The following is a 21,066-nucleotide window of genomic DNA, read 5'->3' as shown; positions in this document are numbered from 1 at the left end:
ATAACTTGACAACACAACCTAAAACTTACAAAATACTAACATCATCTGTCACCGTTATTCTACATCAAATTGATGTTAGCATTTTACTTTTGTTGACCCCAAATTTTGGTCACCTGACATCACAACTGAATAGCAATGTCTAACAACATTGGTGGCCAGCTTGGGGGTACTCCCTTGGCACTCCCAGCACTTCAAGTAAAAATTTTTACTTGTCCAGTTGCATATTTTAACATTTTGTGTAGATATGTGCAGACATTTATCATTTCTAGTTGATGTATTCTATTAACTTCTGCGATCCCCTGACTTTTACCCTAGTGCCAACCTGACATTCACATTTGTGGCTTTGATTTAAATGTCTCATCAACTGCACTTGCATTGAAATTTGGTACAGACCTCATATTCACCTTAGGATAAAGTACAATATGTTTGGAGGTCACATAATATCCAGCACCACCATTTGGGAAAAAAAAACTGTTCAATGCACTCATGACATTACCTCCCTTCAAGACTAATCAGTAAATATTTGCTGGTTAAGACACAGTGAGATGGTGAACATGGTAAACATATCTGCTTTATATCAACATGTTGTCATTGTGGAATGGTAAGTGTTCTAATTCTGGCATTTAGCTTAAGTATAGCCCCAAAAGGCTGCTAGCATGGCTGGAGACAAACGGTTGTAACAAATTTAAACTGTACAACAGAAAATAAGGCTTGGACTAAACATGTATTTGCAGTCCTTCTATGTGGTTATATTAAAAAAAGGGCCCACTTACCAGGAGTAACAGGGCTTGGAGGTGGTTTTGGAATCACCCCTGTAAGGACATACACAGAGGAAAATTATACTTAGAACACTTAATAGTGCCCTGGAGTGATAGTTGGCAGTGCCCAGTTGAGCATATGGCTGTGTCCCAATTCAGGGGCTGGAGCCTAAAAAGGATGTGGCCTTGGCCGTCTATGTTGGCTGCTTCCTTTGAAGACTGCAAAGGTCAAACTGAGTGGTCTCCTAGATGGTCTGGTCTTCGTATGATTTTCTGTTTGCATCACCCTCTGTCCTCTCCCCTACCCTTTGCCACTCTTATCATCTAGTAACCAGCTGCAAAAAACAAGGGAAGAGTTATAAAGTTAGTTAGTAGTTAAGCTCAGTTCAAACTAATGATTTCTGATGAGACAAAACCATTTTAGAGCATTGCAGAGAAAGAGGGATTTCTGACCAGCTCGGTAGCCTCTCTAACTATGTTAAATCCCATGTCAAAAATCTTGACATGATGTTTTATTCTGCCTTTAAGTTTGACAAACAAATAAGTGCAGTATTAAAAGCCAGCTTTTTCCAACTCCGCACAATTGCCAAAATCAAGCCATTTCTCTCTCTCAAAGACCTGCAGATAGTCACCCACGCTCTCACCTCCTCCTGTTTGGACTACTGTAACTCTCTGTACACTGGTATCAGTCAGTCCTCTCTGTCCCGCCTCCAACTGGTTCAGAATGCTAGGCTCCTCACAGGTACCCAGAGGAGGGACCATATCACACCTGTTTTGGCCTCTCTCCACTGGCTGCCAGTAAAGTTCAGAATTGACTTTAAGGTTCTCCTAATTGTGTACAAAGCCCTTAATGGTCTTGCCCCATCCTACATCTCAGACCTTCTAAATCCCTATTCTATGCCCAGGTCCCTTGGGTCAGCTGACCTGGGGCTCCTGGCTGTCCCATGCTCCAGACAAGCTCAGGGGTGATCGTGACTTTGCTGTGTCTGCCCCCAAGCTGTGGAACAGCATCCCCCTCCCAATCAGATTTGCCCTCACCATTGACTTTTAAGTCCAGGCCCATAACCTACTGTTATTCAGTAGCGTTTGAGTCCCCCGATGTGGTTTTCCCTGATGCATGCCTGTGTGTGTTGTGTCTCTAAATGTGTAAGCGGTGTACCTGACAGTTATGTTGCTCCTATGTATGCGTTCATTAGCATGTCATTTCTTTTGTACAGTACTTTGGTCAATGTGAGTTGTTTTTAAATGTGCTTTATAAATAAATTTGAGTTGAGCTGAGTTGAAGTTGCAGTGGTGCATACTGGCCGGTCTGAGTTTGATTCAAGCCGCTTTTCGGATGATAAAGAACAGGCTCCAGGGAGTCCTTGGCAGTGCTGGGATGGAAGACACCGATGTGGTGCAACAATCGAGACCCTGGTGTATCTGTTCTGGCTCACAAGTGGGGCTTCCTACGGTGTCGTTTCCAGAGTGTTTGGGTTGCCTTGTTCCATTGTCCACAGATTCACTAAGGAAGTGGTGGCCATTCAATCACCAGGTCATCCACCTCCTGAAGACCACAGAGGACCCGAGGGCAGTGTCTCATGGGTCTGCACGGCTAGCAAGAAGCAAGGCCTCCGGGATAGCTGCTGTTGCAATCAAGGGCTGCCATAACCAAATCAAGCCACAAAGTGGTGCTGATAGCCAGCTCTTCAGGACACAGGAAACTGTTCGCATCCATTATAGTGCAGGCTGTATGTAACCATCAGGGCCAATTCATAGACACCTGTGTGAGTTGGCCTTGGTAAGTCCACTACTCCAGAGTGCTCTATAAAGCCCACTCTGCCTTTTACTCTGCTCTCCTCCACGACATTTTATCCTTGCGTACGGGGTGTACTTAGTGCCTCCATCACCCACTCCCCCTCATTACTCCCTACAAGAGGCCAGTAAGAGATGTGGGAGCTGAGTGCTTCACACTCCAGTATAGAGCATGCTTTTGGGATGATAAAGAGCAGGCTCCAGGTTCTCTTCCCCTCCATTGTGCTGTGTGTTTGTGTGTGATGATTGCCGGAGTGGAGTGTGGTGCATATCAAGACCTGGCTAAAAGCTGGGAACCGTTGCAATTTATTTGAAATCTACCCTCATGAATAGTTTTTTCTGTTTAACTCCCCGAGGTGCAGAGGATGTGGTAGAGGTTGCTGCCCACAGCAACCATTTTAACTGTAAACAAGTCACTATTGATAACCTACAGTGCTTTGAGATTTTAATGGTTAAAGTCAAAACCGAGCCTGCAGTATTTCAATTTACTGACCAAATTTCAGCCTTTTACCCAGATATCTATTCTCCATTGTCCTCAATCATGAAAGAATCATTATTTTAGGGGATTTTAATATCCACAGCTAGCTAAACATTGCTGATTCTTGTAACCTGTTATAGCATGTCTCTGGTTCAACTCATTACTGAGGCCATACTCTTGACCTCGAATTTACTTTACACCTGACTATAAACTCCTGTTCTCGGATAGACCTTGCCTCGAATGAGACCTCAACTGAAGATTGTGAACTGTATTAATTATTCATTTTCAACAATATCCACGCTATCAGATCCAACACGTTTCTCCCATTCACATCTTGTGATCTCTATCCACCTTATTTTTCACGGAAACACGGAGGCAAAACAGAACACAGCCAGCTTCCGTTTTTTTGTGCGACACTTCCGGTCCAGCACTCTTGACCACTGTGTAAATGGGAATCGCCTTATTGTTTACCTTGTTGAGTTTAGCTATATATATATATATAGCTAAACTCAACAAGGTAAACAACAAGGCGATTATATATATATATCTCACATTTTTCACATCACTATATCACCGTTTAGACTAATCTGATGTTTGTAAAGTCTATAAACACAATGATCAAACAAACGTTACTATTTCTGTGTGTGTGATTAATAACATGACTATCGTAGATTAGCTGGGCTAACCGTTAGCGGTTAGCCGTTAGCCGTTAGCAGTGTCTGTAACTCAATAACTCAATAAACGGTCCGTGAAAAAAATATTTTTTCCAGCGGATGTCTTAGTTACAACATGATTGAGCTAACTGGAGTAGTTTCATGTCGTATCCGACAATGGGAGGCTTTTAACGGATGACGTCCTGATGTTAGCTTTGCTGCTGCTGTTAGCCTTCCCTGTCAGCTGCAGCCACTGATGCTTTCTAGACATCGTGATTTCCCAAAACTGAATGAATACCACACATAGCAACACAAAACTGCTTTGCTAGCTCAGTCATGCTGTAACGACTGGATGGTTTATGCGTACATGCTGATTCGGGTGCTATCAGAGCCGATCCGCGCATCACTATGGCTTAATAATCAACTCAGTCAATAGAAACAACCCGTCCTGTGTTAGGAGTGTATGTTGCTGACAGAAAGAAAGAAAGAAAGAAAAGAAAAAAAAAAAGATAGAAAAGCAGCGTACACCTCACATATTTATTTCTCACAGTTGCGCACATGTCTGGCATGCTGAAGCACCGTCTGTGTGTCGAGGGTGCGAGCCGCAGCTTCAGCTGCTCAGGTAGAGAGGCTGTGTAGCCCGGTGTGTTTTTTCGGTACACTGGAGACGGGGATCAAGCAGTTTGTCTCACTCGGGATAGATTGTGCTTTTTTGGTTCATAGTTTTTGATTGATGTGCGATTTATTCGCGTTTAGAGGGAATAAATTTCTGTTATAACGGAAAAGTGGGCACAGTTATCTATATAAAATACACAGACTAACTAACTAAATAACTAACTGATTGCCTAACATAAACAACTGAAAACTGAAAAAAAAAGTCACGCACAAAAAAACGGAAGTTGATCACTATTTACTTCCATGTTTGAAAATAAGTTGGATAGGTGTGTTCTAAATTTACTGAAATTCCCCCATTACCATGAACAGCCTCACTGAGACAAATTCTCATCTGTGCCTGTCTTCCTCCTGTCTTGATATTTTAACAACCATTTTTTTTGAAAGAGGTCCCACCTGTCATTGACCCCCCCACCCCCCCCCCCCCCCACCCCCCCCGTACTTAGTATTATAAACCTGTCTCTCAGCTCCAGCTACATCCATGATCATTTCAGTACATCTGTGTCCAACTGCTAAAAGGCCTCTCTCCATCTGCTCTGAACAACTTTAGACTAATTCAAAAATCGCCTTTTATTTCTAAAGTACTGGAAACACAGAACTGAAACTTTTGTAAAGAGTCACAAATGACATTCTTATGCTGGCTGATGAGGGGAACAATCCACTTTGGTTTAACACATGTAAGAAATCCCTTTGATACGATTGATCTTACTACCCGAAATAATTGATTACACAGATGTGTTGGTATCTAAGGGAAAGCCCTAGAGTGGCTTGAGCCATATCTGTCTGATAGATAATTTTGGATTTTGTAGGTAACTATGTATCCTCATCTGCTCCACTGTTATATGGAGTGCATCAGGGTTAAATCTTCAGTCCTATCATTTTCTCTTTGTATATGCTTTCCTTGGGCCAGATAATCAGTGGCTTTCATTGTATATCTTAACACTGTTATGCAGACAACACTCAGTTATATGTTTGTATGTAAGTAAAGTGGATAACTGCAGTAACCTAGACACTCTCTGCAACTGTTAGACTGGACGTCACTTATCTTTCTTCAACTAAATTCTGACAAAACTGAGCTTCTTGTTGGCCCCGAAAATACTACAAATAGCATTCTTTAGTGTATTGGTCTTCTATGTTAAACCTAACTAGTAATTTTGGCATTATATTTTATCTTCATGTGATAGCCTTGTGAACTGTCCAGGGTGTACCCCGCCTCTCACCCAGAGACAGCTGGGATAAGCTCCCACACACCCGCAACCTTGTACCAGGATAAGCAGTTACAAAACATGAATGAATAAATACCCTGATTTTATCTGAGCTGTCTATTTTATTGCTGTCTTATTGATTTTAATTCTTGAAAATAAGATTGAAAATCAGCAAAGCCTTTTTAAAGGCTGCAGCCCCTGAATTTGGAAACAACTTTTGCTAACCTATATAAATTTGACAAAGACATTGTTGGAAGGTCAAGCATGCTCAGTTAACCTTCAGCAAAGGTTCAGAATGGCATGCTCTTCTTTAAAAACTTAGTAACCAAACAAAAGAGAAAGAAAGAGTTGCAGTCTCTCATTTTACCTATACGGATCTGGCACAGCCATCCATACTGCGACTCACAATGCTCATCATTCCAAGACCCACTTTCATAATCCCGACCCTTTCTGAATGTAACACAATATTCCACATTTTTTCTGTTGTTTGGCTCTCCATCCTCCCAGTCTTGGAACTGCAGCTGTACACAAAAACAAAGAAAACACACTGATTCATAATTGTATTATCTATTTAATTGAGTGTCCTTAACCAAAAAGTGATTGTTTTAACTATTGAAGTAGAAAAGTATTAACTCACTGGGGATCCATCACTCCATACAAAACCGGTGACAGGGTCAAGGGCATTAAGTCCAATCCAGGCATTTTGACTGCTATAATGGACAGTGATTATATAATACGATTATTATTGTGATCATTCAAGTGTAAAACTTGTTTGATAAATGTTAAAAGAGTACTTCTGCTGAACACTTGCCAGTGCTCTGCTGGACACTAATCAACCTTTATCTTCTGCTGCAACAAACTTTGTATTCTCTTAATTTTGTACTTTGCCAGGTACATACTGTACCTATGCGGTAGGACTTCTAGCTCTTCCTCGCTGTGGATGCTGAGCAGGTCTCCTCCAATGGTCCTACAGTAATCTCTGGCCTGGAACCAGGTCCTTGCTCTCTCATTATAAGCTTCAAAATGCTTGAACAGAAGACAGTGAGGTTTGACATGGTTTGGTAGTGTGACAAGCAAACACTGATTTGTTGTCTTTGCACTCTTTGTATGTGTGCCTATTCAGTGTTTCCCCATATGCACCTAGCAGCGGCATTTCTCTCTGTTTATGTTCCTTCAGCCTACTAACTATGTTAAATGTCTTCCAAACAATGGCAAGCCTTAAAATTACAAGCTAGCATTTTTTGAACAAAATCAGTTACAACTACTAACAGTCATACCCATTAGAATCTTAGTCAATGTCTTACCACAAAATTACTGTCAAAATTAGAAGAAATTAAAGCTGCAAGCAGCATTGGGCAGGACCTTGGACTCCCACCGTTTCGGCCTCCAGCTCACGTAGACAGTTACAAAAGTTTTAGACGATTTTAGACCCCTCTCTACTCTAGCTCACAGCTGAGAATTTCTCCACATTTGCTCATGTTATGTTCAGAAGCACTAGCTCACTTCCTGTTGGATTTAGGTCAGGGGTGTCAGCGCGTGATTTGTAGGTCTTGATGAGACGAACAAGCCACTTTTGGTTTAATCTTTCTACGACATTCCTACGGGCCACAGTGGCCATTTTAGTGTGTCTAGGTGGTGCTAGAGAGCCCATTTTGGGGTTAATTTTTTCATTGTATCAAATGTTTCGCCAGTCCTGACATGCGTGCCAATTTTGGTGAGTTTTTGAGCATGTTTAGAGAGTCAAATTTTGGTTTTTCGCACATCAATGGGGCCCCATGTCATGCAGTAGGTGCCCTTTTTTCCTTTTTACTCCTGCCCTTCAAACATCCTGAGTCCGTCACTGAGACAGAGAGACAAGCTGTGAGAGCAGGCAGATAGAGATGGCTTTCGAACTCCTCCCTCTCATTCCCAAACCGTGGGTCCAGTCGTCAATCTGAGCATACCAACAGAGAGACACACTCTTCGAACGCAGACATATAGGTTTCATGTTTGTGGAGTCAAAAATGCGATCTTGGTCGCAAGTTGAAGATGTCTAGCTCATAACTGACAAATTTGCTAATGTTACTTTCAGGAGAAAGAAAGACAGAATAATAATAGCTGAACGTACAGTTGGCTACCTCACACACACACACACACACACACACACACACACACACACACACACACAGCAGCACTCACTCCCTGGGGATGATCAGTGATTCTTTCATAGTGCTCATGTTGAGACTTTACAAAGTGCCTCACAACAATACAATTGTATGATCAGAAACAGCAATATGATGGCTTCAACATAAATAAAAAAGTGATACAATTCATTATTCATGAATAATTTAAAAATAATTTTACAAATGCCCCTGTGATGGACATTTATATAAAATATAACCCAACCCGTGAAACTGGCAAACAACCTAAATACTACATTACCCAACTCTCAACTTCTTTTTAATCTCCTCCTTATCATAACACCTGCAGCTATCTTACCTAAAACTGTATGTAGCTACTCCTGATCTGAAATAGGTGCACAGTGAGTGCGCACATTTTTATGGCACATTCTGTGTAAATATCAGTTACATATGGGAAAAGCGAAACACATGGTTTTTGTGCTGATGCATCGTTTACATCTGACCCCTGGTCTCTGTCCTTGTCTCAGTCCTGAATCCTGACAATTGTTCATGGTAAATGGCCTTAAATTTGGATGATGCCTCTCTAGTCCTCCGGTGGCTGAGGCTACCAGTGTATGAACGTAGCTGAGATTGTCACAGCAGTGAGAAAAGCTGGTCCACCTTAACAGTCAACCTTAAGGGAGGCTAACTTTAGGACTAACTCCCTTCACTCCAATCAGCAGGTGGCAAGCAAGACACGGGAACTTGGCTAGGGTCTTGAGGAGTTGTAGCATTTATTTACTGACAAATAACCTAAACTGCACAGTCACTGAACTGCTACCATTAGCTTCATACTTTCTGCTCCAGTTGCCGCAGCCTCACTGTTTCGTGTCACCATCACACGCACGCCGTCTCTCTTTCTCTCGGCGGGACACTCACTGGGAGAGTATCGTCAACTTGGTTGATGCCAGACGGTATTTACCGAGTTTTTCAGTGCATTCATCAAACACAGTTTTAATAATAACTATATTTGGAAATGGTAATAACAGTCTGGAATTTTATCACGATTTTTTTGTGAAACCGGTAACCATTTCAGTCCAGAGGACGCTTCAACATGCAGACTGCAGGAGCCGGGCGTCAAACTGCCAATGTTCTAATTAGTGAATGACCCATCCTCCCTCCTGAGCACCAGGCACCATTGCTACTAATAGAAAAGGTTAGTGTACATGTGACTATACCTTAAAGCAAAGGTTTCTTGATCCTATTTGACTCCAGCCGTCTTTACATAAGGTAGGGGAGAGAGTGGGTGGTGCAGGGGTTAAAACTGCCCCCTCTGCCAGGTGTTTGCAGATATATTTCTCCTTATTGGTGCAGGGCAGCACATCCCAGAGACCAGCAAAAACCCCAGTTGTCATGGCAACACAGCCCTGTGGGTGACCTTGTATTGTTGAGGGAGAAATGGTGAAATGCAAACTGCTAAGCCACTTTCTGCCACACTTTACAGGTGGTGTTTAAAAAAATCTCAATACCTGTCATCTCAGCGCTCCAGTGAGTAAACCTCACTGAGTCTGTGTTGGTCCACACAAACTGACCAGTGTTTTTCTGGTTTGAGAGGCCTAGCCAGAAGTACTTCTCTGGTCTCATCCCCACCAAACTAACAAGGAATGCGTTATCAACCCTGGAAAAATTTATACAGTTAGTATTTCAGTCTTTCTTATGTCAACAAATGTTGTACAGTAACAAAATCTTTGTGTCGAAATTATGTTTTTAAATCCCACATTGAACATCTGACATGAACTACTGCTCAGAAAATTTGGAGTAAAAATAAATGTTCTTACCCATTTGAAACATCAGCGAGGTAAGAATCTGAGCTCTTGCAGTCATCTTTGGCTTCATCAAAAGTTTTGGTCTGTCTCCCTATGAAGTAGCAGTACGAGCCATGTCTTCTCCAGCCCTGAGGGGTATTCCAGAAAGCGGGTTTAGTGAAAACTCTGAGTATGTTAACCCTGAAATGAGGGAAACTCTGGGTTTTCAGTTCCAGAAAGAGAGGTAAATCAAACTCTGAGTCAATCACCATGGCAACTGAGTCTGTGAACCTAACCTGCTCGCTGGCAGGTTTTCTTCAATAAACCCTGAGTTTTTCTCTGTCTCCTCCCTCTTACACGCTGTTTCATTTCCTCATTCATTCAGTCCGTGTCAAAGCTTGTATCAAAGCGCATTCATTAGCGGAGATTTACCGTCTGTCACAGTCTAAATCCTGCTGGATATTAGTTTGTTACTCAGGACTGTCTTAAGTTACTGAATTTATGCACATCAATCATTTCTTTGGACATCGGTTTTTGTCTTTACATTCAAATATTACACAGCGAGAATTCACCCTCAGCTCAGAATCAAACCTCTGTCCTTTTTATATTTATTATTTTTTATAACACTGTGCACAGGGATCAGACTGTCAGTCTGTTAGAGCAGCTCCCACATGTTTATTGCACATAATGTGTAGGTCTAATTATTTAAATTTTAAAAATCTGTATGAAGCTTTAGACACATAGTAGCAATGACTAATGATCTCTATCACTGATATCATTGGTCGCACTGATGGAACATAATTCCTATAGCCTAATATTGGGGATTATATGTTCATATTTCTGAGTGAGCAATGGTGCAGCATTTCACTGTCTTTAAATTTACTACATTTGTAGCTGAAATAAAGACACTGAATGCTGTTGAGTCAAGATACAAATAGATGTGCAACATTTTAAAATCTACTGTATTTTAACCTCAACGTCTTTTCAAGTGCAAATCACCAAACATATTATTACTGGGACAGACTGTGAGTTTACAGTCATGTCTTTATGTCTTTGATCTATAGCCTAGCCCATATGTTTTACATCTTCCTATTTTTCAGTTGCTGCCTCCTGTGTTTTTCCCCATCAGATTAAATCTGAACAAATATATTATTGTATAATTAATATAATGTAGCCTAATGTATCTACAGCCTGATACACAGTCAGATTCCACCACTTTATCTTCATTAAGGAAATGTAAGTCTGATAAATGATGAATAAACTTTTTTATTAACTTTATGGTTAACTTATTTACACTTTCTTCGCTCTGACTCGGGCTCTTCTTTTAAAGATAAACATGCACCGTCTGCTACACATGCATTAATATCTCTACATCCACTGGATTAAAATGGAGGCGCTGTCTTTTATTTACCTGTTGCCATGGTGAATCGTGGAGTCGGAGCTCCATTGATGATGGCTTTTTATTGTCGGCTTAACTCAGAGTGAACATACTCAGAGTTGACTGAACTAACTCAGATCAGCTGTTCTGGAACCGGATACTCAGAGTTTCCCATCTCAGAGTAAGTCAACTCAGAGTTCAGGGATAGACTCAGAGTTTGTTGAACCTCCTACCTGGAATACCCCTCTGGATCGTTGGAATTATGATTTTTCACAGATATGCCACAGTCAGCAAAAGAATAACAATGCTCTAATCTGCTATAAAACTATAAATGTTGATATTTAAAAAAAAAAATTGGCCTAAGTGCAATATAAAGTATAATCAGGTAAGGGCTGCCCCTGACAAAGAATTTTCCTAGTCAACCAATAGTCATCATTTAGGGCCATTAGTCCACTAGTCGCCCGCATGTTTACTATAATAATTTGATTATGAAATAATATATTTTCGGCGTGGCAACACAGTGGTTTGAGTTGAAGGTGTGAGAAAGAATAGTATCAGTAACATTGTTAACACTGTGCTACATTACAGAGAAATACAAAACCATACTAATGAACCTTCATTAATATAGGCCTATATTTTATCTACAAGTGCACGTCACACACTGAGCGAGCCGCCTGTTAATGACGCTGCCGGCAAAGCAGTAATGATTGTGCTCAGTGGCTAATGGGCATGTAGCTACTGACATGTTCCAGATGATACGTCAGGTTTGTAGTTGATCAATGAAGATGAGTTTACATATCACCTTGGGTTCGTCCTTCACCTTCTCAAAATGATCCCACACTTTGGATTTCCTGCCCAACATGTTATTAACTAGCCTGTGTAATAACCGCAGGTACCAGTGTTGTTAATTGTTGTTGGGGCTATACACATGCCACATCTTTAACTGCCAGGATAATGTGAGTTTGGCCTCTACTCTTGTGCCTTTTTTGTGCCAGCTTTCAATAGCGTGGCGGCAGGTTGCGTCTGCGATTGTTAAGCAACCTTCACAAGCACTGTATCGCCTATTTACCTGAAATCCTGAGTGCAGAGCTGATCTTCCAGCAGCTGTTTATAAGTGTGTAGGCCTATTGTCTGTGGGAGAGATGTAAAGCTCTGGGTAGCCCTGCACTAAAATAATCAATTAAAAATGTGTTTATCACTGACTGAATATTTACGGAAGAAGGGAAAACTATCTGTTGGCTGTGATTAGTTTGTAATGGGATGCCTGTCTGACTGCTGAACGTGGCCACTTCCTGTGTCTGTCCTTTCAAATTATATTCCCACATGGTCCAGTCATATGGGTTTCATTTTGACAAGGCGCAGCTCCGAGTAGAGTTTCAAGTTTGTTTGTTTTTTTCTGCGATTAAGCGGCCAATGAAATCTTGCCGACTAATGGCCTTTCTGGTCGACTAACGTTTGGTAAACATTTTAGTTAAATTTAGCGATTAATATTATTATTATTTTACTTTTTTGACCACTTTGAGGAACTTCACAACACACTGAAGAAAATCCCTGACATACTACTCTTTCAACATAGTAAGGGGGACCTTTAGCATTTATTTGATTTTGCTCTCAGTGAGAGAATGTCTGGCACTGAAACTGGTGCTAGACTGCGTTCACAAGATACCTTGTCATCTTTATCTCCTGCAAAACACTGAGTTAAAAAACGCCAAAAGCATTGAAGTTCAAATATAAATATAAGTTCAGTTAGTGGAAATAGATAGTAAACTTAACGCACAGTTTTGCAGCCCACGTCCTGCTCCACTTCATCTCCAGTGGGTTTTGAGGCACTCTTCTTCATACAAATGTAGCCATGTTTCTCCTCACACACACGGTCAGCCCAGTTTCCATTCTGCAACAATGTACCATTAAATATTTATTTATTTGGAGACTGGATGTACTGGAAGGCACTACAGTCAATGCACTGGTAAATCTCACGTCAATCAAAAGTGCCAAAGTCTTAAAACTGCACAAATTTAATGTCATGTTTTAGATACTGACAACTATGTATACATATATAGGTGTGTGTGTGTGTGTGTGTGTGTGTGTTGTGTTTATATATATAAAGCCTACTATACTACTACTACTACTTTAATATGTATATATATTCGATTTAACACATACTGCTGTCTGATTTTTAAAAAAATGAAATTTGATGTCACTTTCTTTGTTTTTAGGGTATCTTTGTGCATATACATAAAGGTGCACCATTCCCACACATGCTCCTTACCTCTCCCCTGATGAGAACACAATCCTGTAGATCAGTGGAGACAGCAGGTTTCCCAAATTCCCAGCTAGTGAAGCTGACAGTCGAATGATCAATCCACTCAAACAGTCCCTCTGTCTTTCTGTCATTCAGTCCAATCCAAAGCTCATCAGTGGATGCTGCAGACATGAACAAAAGGAAAATATTTTTCATTAATTCATACATTTATTCATTCATTCATTCATCTGCACATGGTATTAGGGCTGGGTGATATGGAGAATATCGATTATCACCATATTTTTGACTGAATACCTCTATCAATAGTGTGATAATATTGTCGGGTTGACTTTTGGTGTTTTCACAAAATATTAACACAATGAGTTTTTAATAACTAATCATCAATAATGTGGATATAATAACATAAGCCTTATTCACAGGGAAGGAGTATTACCTGTATACCTCTAGTAATTTGTTTTAATGGTGTGTGATCATAATCCCATGTGAATCTGCCATGTCCATAATTTAAGTAGATATTCCACTAAAAATGACCTACCATATTTGACCGAAAACAGAGGTCATGTGATAGAAGTCCCGTGTAAATTGGCATCTTGGTGATTAACATCATTGCGAAGAAATGTTTCAGAAGTGTAATACTGGCCTTCAGAGAAAAAGTGCAGAGGAAAGCAAAGGCCATGCATTTGAAGGGTAGTTATGTTTGCATAGTTTCTACTTAGTACATGTCTACAAACTACTGTGAGATAGTCCTGCCATCCTGAGGTGAACAGAAAAAATGCAAAGTGATCTGGCTTGATTAACCAATATTGTGTGGCAGGCCACATATAGTATATTTTGAAAGTCAAGCCAAGGACTGTTTAAAATTGGTCCGGGGGCAAAGATTGGCCCCCGGGGCCGGACTTCAGACATGCCTGGTTTAGACAGTCATCAAGTAACTAAAGTGATCATGAAAAAGATGTGTCAGGGTACGTCAACTTCAGCCCAGCACATGACAATGAATGACTGGAGATTGTAAATTCTTTTTGAGGTAGCTTTTCGGGGCAGCACATCAAAACCAGATCTTAGGGATTAAAGGGATGTTTTTTGTTGTAACAATATCTTTCTTAAAGATAAACCTTTTTTGATTTGAATTTTTTTTCACTTACTGTATCCAAGTTGAGAAAGGACAAAGCTTTGGTCCTTCACATCACGCATGCTGACTAGGTCCGCTCCTTTGGTATGACACTCTATCTGAGCATCAGACCATGTGTTCTGAGTACGATTAAGGTAGAAGCAGTGGCCACTGTAAGGAATCCAAGGTCTTGAACAAAACCCTGTCTCAACAGCTGATCATGAAAAGAAAAATTAAATATAAAGACTTAGTCAAATACATAACATAGCTATACAGTTTTGAGGGGATGTGTAGAGCAGAATAGAATAGATCTTCTTTACCTTGTGTAGGCAATATCTCGGCCTCTTCACTGTAACAGATATACCCAAATTTCTTGCTGCAAAGTGAGCTTTGCCAGGAGTACTGTACAGCAGGATTGACAATTGCACAGTTCTGTGCAACATTAGAAACGGGATGCCCTAAAACAAGACGGTGCTTGTCAGATTTGTCTCGGTTTCATAGTCTCACACTTAACTCCCCCATGAACCACAAGTTGTCATGTTCATGCTTAATATTTCAACACTGTTAAAATAAAATAGAAGTCTCCATCTCTCTCCTCTGCTATGTGGATGTGGTCCGCAGGTCTGTGTGTCTGTTCAGCCCGCTCTGATTTCCAGGTCATCAAATGCCAACACTTTTGTCACGCCCCTCTTCTAGTGTTTTTGAGACACACAGGGCTTTCAACTAACTCCAGTGTAAACCCATCTGCAGCAATACTTGACATCGAGAGCAAATGATGATGTATAAAAAGCAAAAAAAAGTCTGCGAAGAGCGATAGTGAGGGCAGGAGGTGGGTCAAACAAAACAGGACAGCAGTTTGTGCCACGTGAAACCAAAAGTCAATGTTGTTTTAACAAGTTTAACAAGTATAAAGTTACATCATTTATATATGGACGTCACTCATTCAACCAAGTAGTTTTGTTGCCAAAACCTAACCCCTACCGTTTCATAAGATTAACCACTTTACAATGTTTTTAAACTGTGTGTCAAATAGAGACACCAAATGGTGTCTTGTGCATAGAGAGAGGGCATGACAACGTGTTTACCTTTGATGACCTGGGAATTAGCACGGGAAGGTCTTTTTGATCAAGTAGCTACACAACAGCTACACACAGAGCAGAAGAGTCAAGCGGACAGGATGAAGCCTGCCCTTTGGCTGAATTAATGCTGCAGTTTTTGCTTATATGGGCTTTGGAACGTAACTGGTATCAAACAATCAGAAAATAAGATTATATTTCACTGATTCACTGCTTTGATCTCATCAGAGTCACTCCTTGTCTTCATTCATTCTCTAGCTGGGTTGACCACAGCTGCAGTCTTGTTTAGTTGAAAAGGGGGGGAAAGTTTGAATGCTTTGATTTCAAACAGCAACGAAGACCTCCTCTTAATATAAGCCTTTAATATACTGTATATCAGAGTAGAAAAACAAAGAATTAAAGTTGAGCATAAACCCACCTGAGTCCCATTTCAGATAGCGGTAAGGCTTCCCATTAGACCATTTCCAGCCATGTTGTGGATCCAGGATCAGCCCAGTCCAAAGCTTAATGCCCCTACGACCTAGTAGTGCTGTTGGGTACATGAAAAACAACAATGACAAAAAGAGATCAGTCTTTACCTGTGTCAGTAAATATTAGTAAGGCTCAACGTTTCTGTTTAGTTTGACAACACAGCAGTATCTATTCAAACATTCAGATACCATCACAAGTATAGCATTTAAAAATATATTAAAATAATCTTTTTAACATTTTAGTATATTAATTGAAAAACAAATAACACTACAATTTTTGTATTTGCCTAAATACATACTCTCTTTATCAGTACATTCAGTATAGAGTTACCTTACCTGTGATGTAAGCCTGCTCATGAGGATCGGTGATACTGAGCAGGGAGGCACCCTGCTGTTTGCAGCTGGCTTCAGCCTGGGCCCAAGTCAGAGCTGCTCCTGTGTTGAGCTGGTAATACGCTCCTGTTGTTGGGTGTTTTGTCCAGCCATCTTTAGCTATAAATGCATATACAAAACATGGTTATGTTATGTTTGGTTCAAAGTATAAAACTCTCTTTCTGCAACCTAAAGCTGTATATTTCTCTCTTAATAAAATTATGCAGGCTGACTTAACTACAAGCTAGTGGTAGGTTCTCGATCAGATGGTGCCTGTAGGCGTCACGTGACTTTTCACAAGATTTGTCAACTTTTAAAACCCTATAAGCAACTGGAAAAATTTGAGGAATGGCAAATTTAGAGCAGATCATGTAATATTCATCAGTGAAATCAAGGCAGAAATGTCAGTGTGCACATTTAGTAATTGTTTGTTCTAGGTTATTTTACTTGGTAACTTAGATTTTATTTTTTCTCAAAATACAGTTTTGAGTTTACAAGAGTGTTCTAGTGTCTCTCTGTTGATTGTAGATGTAGATTGAGATGCATATCGAGCTTCTTTCAAAATAACTGTTACAGTAAGGCTAGTTAGAATCGTTTCAGCTTAGCTTGACTTCTTTTTTAAAGAAAATCTTAGTTTAAAAAAAATAGTTAGGTTGATAGCACTGGCTCCTATATACAATAATGACAATACAGTATACTCAAGCATTGTAAGTATGGCCCTCTCCTGCTACAGTATAAAAGAACATATGTTTTTACAGGTAGTACTCACAAGTAACTGGGCAGTAGCCCCAATGTTCACTTTGATATTTGGTTTCAACAGCACACCAAAGAGTCTTCTCTGGAGAGTCAAGTGTGGTGCAGTCTGAGAACCACTGGTCTTTGTAGTAGAAGGGAAACATGCATGGCAGTCCAGCTGCATTTCCATCAATAGTATAAAGTTCTAAGAATGATAAGAACAAAGTAAAGATTAGTTTTAGATTATGTGTACATTCAGTTAATTACCTCTTATGACAACACATGATAAACCACTTCAAAACATGATGCTAAATTCTACTTAAAATGCGGGATAGAATTCTGAAAATGTGTTTCATATTAACCACAATTTATATGAAGAATAATTAAACAATTATGACTGTATGGTATATTCGAAGTATATAGCAACATATGGGTAGTCGTTTACCAGTTTGATCTTCTCTTGGATATAGGTAACATGTAAATCTATATAAGAATCTCTGAAAGTGCCATCTTTGTGATTTTATTTGAAATTATGTGAAAATGGTTATGATTTGTTGTTACCAGTACAAGTCCTTCAAAACAACACTGTTTTATACTTTACCTCTAACTGTTCTTGTACAAGCACCGTTGGGCGTCCCTGTAATTGTGAGGTGGTTATTGGGTCCTACTGTTTTGGAGAGAACTGCTGTGTTATCTGCAGTGAGCTCAATGTAGAGCTGCTGGTCTTTAAGGACGAGCACTGTTCCATTCTTGCATTCCCACTTTTGGAGGTCGCTCTTTTCGTCACAATCATAGAGGCTTACTTCACTCCCCACACTTTTCCCCTGGACTCCCAGGCATTTCTTCTTTTGTAGAACCAGAAGTCGGTCACCAGTTGTCCAGCGTATATCATTGCATTGGTTATTTGTTTTAACCAAACAAAAACCAGTGTCCTTGTTGGTCAGTTGAAATGGTGAATCTGTTGACAAAGAATTACACACTTTTAAATATTTATTGCAGAAGAAATCAGAAAATCCTACAGCTAATTGCACAGTCCATCACAGGGGTTGTTTTAGTCACTTTCATATAATTAAACAATAATACAAAAAACAGAATAAACAGAAATTTAATAAGCAAACAAAGCTTCAACCATTTCATGTCTGCAACATATAGATAAATGAAACTGCAGTCACCTAGATACTGAACTGTTGCAAATATACAGGAATTCATGTAACGCAGGTGACACACACCAACAACATGCACATTGACACATGGTAAAGGACACAATAGTTTCACATAAAGAGTAGAGTGCACATCTAGATCAATCTTAGTTGAAATACTGTACCGTCTAAAGCCAAACAATGTAATGTTTGGATGATGAGTGCAAAGGCTGTTAGAGTTATCTTCATTGTTGGTATTCTTCAGAGATGTCATATAGCTTAAGTCCTCATCCATGCATTTCTCACAGAGGATTTAGGAGTTGTATAAATGTCTGTCAGTAGTGCTGACACATCTCGTGTCTCAGTGAAAGTATTGTGTAATATTCACAACAGGGAAGTTATTATAATGCTGATCTTGGTTTTTTTTTTTCTTTCTTTTTTTTTTGGTCTCCAAAAGGAAAATTATCCCAAATGCTTTAAATCTTTTGAAAACATTTTTAAACATTAGCTACTGTTTGTTGTGTTTCATGGAATGGCTTGTTCAGTCATGTCATGGTTGCACTGTAAAACACTTCCCTGCAGAAACAATTCAGTTGTGTGGTTAAAAAAAGGCAGTACTTATAAAGACTGAAAACTCTTCATACGTTCATAGTTTAACTTTGTATTTACTGCATGCCTGTGTTAAAGGTTATTCATTGAAGTTTCTGTTTTGTTCTTTAAATAGATATCTGACTCAAAACCATTGATCTCAAGCAATTAAACAATTGTTAAACAATAGCAACTTTAATTTCAAAAGTTGTAAAAATAGTTACAATATTCTTGTGAATAAAAATGTTCTGAAGCTCAATTCTGAAGCTGTTCTGTAAATAGCTTTCCAATTTATAATAAATAAAGCAACTTCTGATCAACCCATATCAGTTTCAGGCTTAAAACACAAAATTCTGGTGTAAATCACAGCTGCAGAAAATGTTCACATTATTTGACTTAAAAAAATACGCATTTTAACATCAGTTTGGAACACTCTAGATAGTAGCTACTTTATAGTAGGCTGTACAGTGAGGTGATAGTTTTTCTGTGGCGGGATACTTTGTGCTAGTAGGTCTAGTACAACAATAATGGTCTTTGGAGAGAGAGAGAGAAGAGGGAGAGAGATTTTCTATTGTAAGGACTCTAGAAACCCATTTTCACTGAGACATACTGAGGTAAAGAGACCCCTTTAAACAAATAAATAGACGACACAAACATGTGAGGTCATGTGCTCTTCAAATAAGTGAATAAAGCGCTGCATAATGTAACAACATTATTTGATGTGGTTAAAGGCTTCAAGTCACTGAATAGTGTTCAGATAGATAGAGGGATGCTCTTGGTGCCCAGTGCATTATATATCAAATACCCATCTCAATCTAGTGTACAACATACAGGTGCATCACCATAATTTAGAATATTATAATAAGTTCAATATTTTTGTCATACACTTATATATATGTATGTATATAGTTTCTACACAACCTAACCTCTTGCAACTTTATTGGGTCATAAACACCCACCTGCATAATGTTAAATAATGTTACCTGTTACCATGGCACTGACTTAATGAGCTCACATCATGCATGATTAGCCAGTAGCTTTCAACCCATTGTGTCACAGCTAAAGCTTCTAACATCAATGTTACTTAGCAAGAACTTAAGTTTTTCTTAAACTTTAACTTACAGTGGGCTGCTTGGTCGTCGGTAATATAATAATTCTAATAATAATAAGTCATTCACTCACCTCGTCTGTCAGCTAGCAGTATCGTTGTCTTCCTGTCAACTGAATTCAAGTTTTCTGCGTTCCGCCGATACATCAGATAACTTCCTGCGTGTGGTTTCAAAATAAAAGCTGTCTGGTGTGTTAATATGTTTACCATGCTGTTTGGGGCTTCTTCTATTTTTTTCTCTTTAAAATTTTTACAGAGGTCTGGACCTCGGTGACCTCATAGTTTCTTGTGTCATGTTTGTTTGTGAGTATGAATGTAAATGTATTTTATGTTCGCTGCATTTTTGGTTGATGAACTTGGTGAGACCCCAGGAAAAGTAGCTGCTGTTAAGTTCCAGCAGCTAATGGGGATCTAATAATTAATAAATTAATAGCTGGCTATGGCCATGAACAACATGATATGTTTTTCAGGGTCTCTTTTGTCAGTGCAGAAATGCTACCTACTGCTAAAGATGGCTTTCCAATATGTCATATGTGGAGTTCTATCTTATTGTGACATTGTGTTTGAGCTTGTGGGCTGAAAGGTGTAGCATTACTTATTTGGTCTTATGCACATGAGTTGATGTTGTGCACTGTGTGGTCTTTCTTGCTCTTTATACTACATCAGCTGCTCTCAGCATCAAGTATTGATGGATTTAAATTTGAGTTACTTAAAAGTCTTTTCCATTTCAGAATAGACACTAAAGGGTGTCAATATCACATCCCGGGGCGATGACAAGTGTCGGGATTTGATGACTTTGTAATGAAAACAGGCTGGACTCTCATAAGCCCCTTTACCACCGTAGGAACTTTTATCATTTACCCGGGATTTTGAAAAACCTTGTCGCGTCTCCACCGAAATTACCTGGGGAAAAAACTATCCCTCAACCCTAAACTTTCCCTGAAAAATGTGCCTAGTAGGGGGGTAGGATTTTTCAGATTTCCCAGAAATCTTGAGGGGCAGGGCTGTTTCCTGAGAAACGCTGATTGGTGGAACACACACAGCCAGTGTGGCTGCAAACTTTATTTCATTTCCACAAGCTTCACTTCATTTGTGTTTTGATTAATGATGGGTACTGAAACCCGGTACTGAATTAGCCCCGATGCTAAATTATCAGAGACCGTAGTATTGATGAGCGCTAACGCTATCGGTTCTTTTATTGGTGCTTTTACACATTTTGGTTTAATTCATTATCATCCTGCAGCCTCTCCTCTGCGCTCTTTGCCGGCGCTGAACTCCTCCACATATACACACACATCCACACACACGCCTACACGACACGGTAACCGTGTATCAGCTAAATGATCAAGTCTGATGCTAAAGTCT

At 39.7% G+C, this 21,066-nt stretch overlaps 1 protein-coding gene across 1 annotated transcript in view; it reads right to left on the bottom strand.

Moving 5' to 3' along the window:
* Window positions 1-18,349, bottom strand: part of LOC117271864 (macrophage mannose receptor 1-like) — a 30,461-nt gene extending 12,112 nt beyond the window's left edge. Inside the window, exons 1-16 of the mRNA XM_033650355.2 lie at window positions 18,191-18,349; window positions 17,468-17,824; window positions 16,901-17,071; window positions 16,096-16,251; window positions 15,708-15,818; window positions 14,534-14,671; window positions 14,248-14,427; window positions 13,112-13,266; window positions 12,620-12,733; window positions 9,498-9,613; window positions 9,189-9,337; window positions 8,898-9,097; window positions 6,465-6,586; window positions 6,198-6,270; window positions 5,928-6,081; window positions 774-812 (exon numbers count right to left, since the gene is read on the bottom strand). Coding sequence (XP_033506246.2) covers window positions 774-812; window positions 5,928-6,081; window positions 6,198-6,270; window positions 6,465-6,586; window positions 8,898-9,097; window positions 9,189-9,337; window positions 9,498-9,613; window positions 12,620-12,733; window positions 13,112-13,266; window positions 14,248-14,427; window positions 14,534-14,671; window positions 15,708-15,818; window positions 16,096-16,251; window positions 16,901-17,071; window positions 17,468-17,824; window positions 18,191-18,254 — 2,299 coding nt within the window. The 5' untranslated portion in view covers window positions 18,255-18,349. The remainder of the gene's footprint in view (window positions 1-773; window positions 813-5,927; window positions 6,082-6,197; window positions 6,271-6,464; window positions 6,587-8,897; window positions 9,098-9,188; window positions 9,338-9,497; window positions 9,614-12,619; window positions 12,734-13,111; window positions 13,267-14,247; window positions 14,428-14,533; window positions 14,672-15,707; window positions 15,819-16,095; window positions 16,252-16,900; window positions 17,072-17,467; window positions 17,825-18,190) is intronic.
* Window positions 18,350-21,066: the final 2,717 nt, after the last annotated feature.

This window comes from Epinephelus lanceolatus, chromosome 12, assembly GCF_041903045.1.
Source record: "Epinephelus lanceolatus isolate andai-2023 chromosome 12, ASM4190304v1, whole genome shotgun sequence".
Classification (NCBI taxonomy): domain Eukaryota; kingdom Metazoa; phylum Chordata; class Actinopteri; order Perciformes; family Serranidae; genus Epinephelus; species Epinephelus lanceolatus.
The sequence above is the reverse complement of the archived record's forward strand: the minus strand, read 5'-3'. Positions and strand labels throughout refer to the sequence as shown.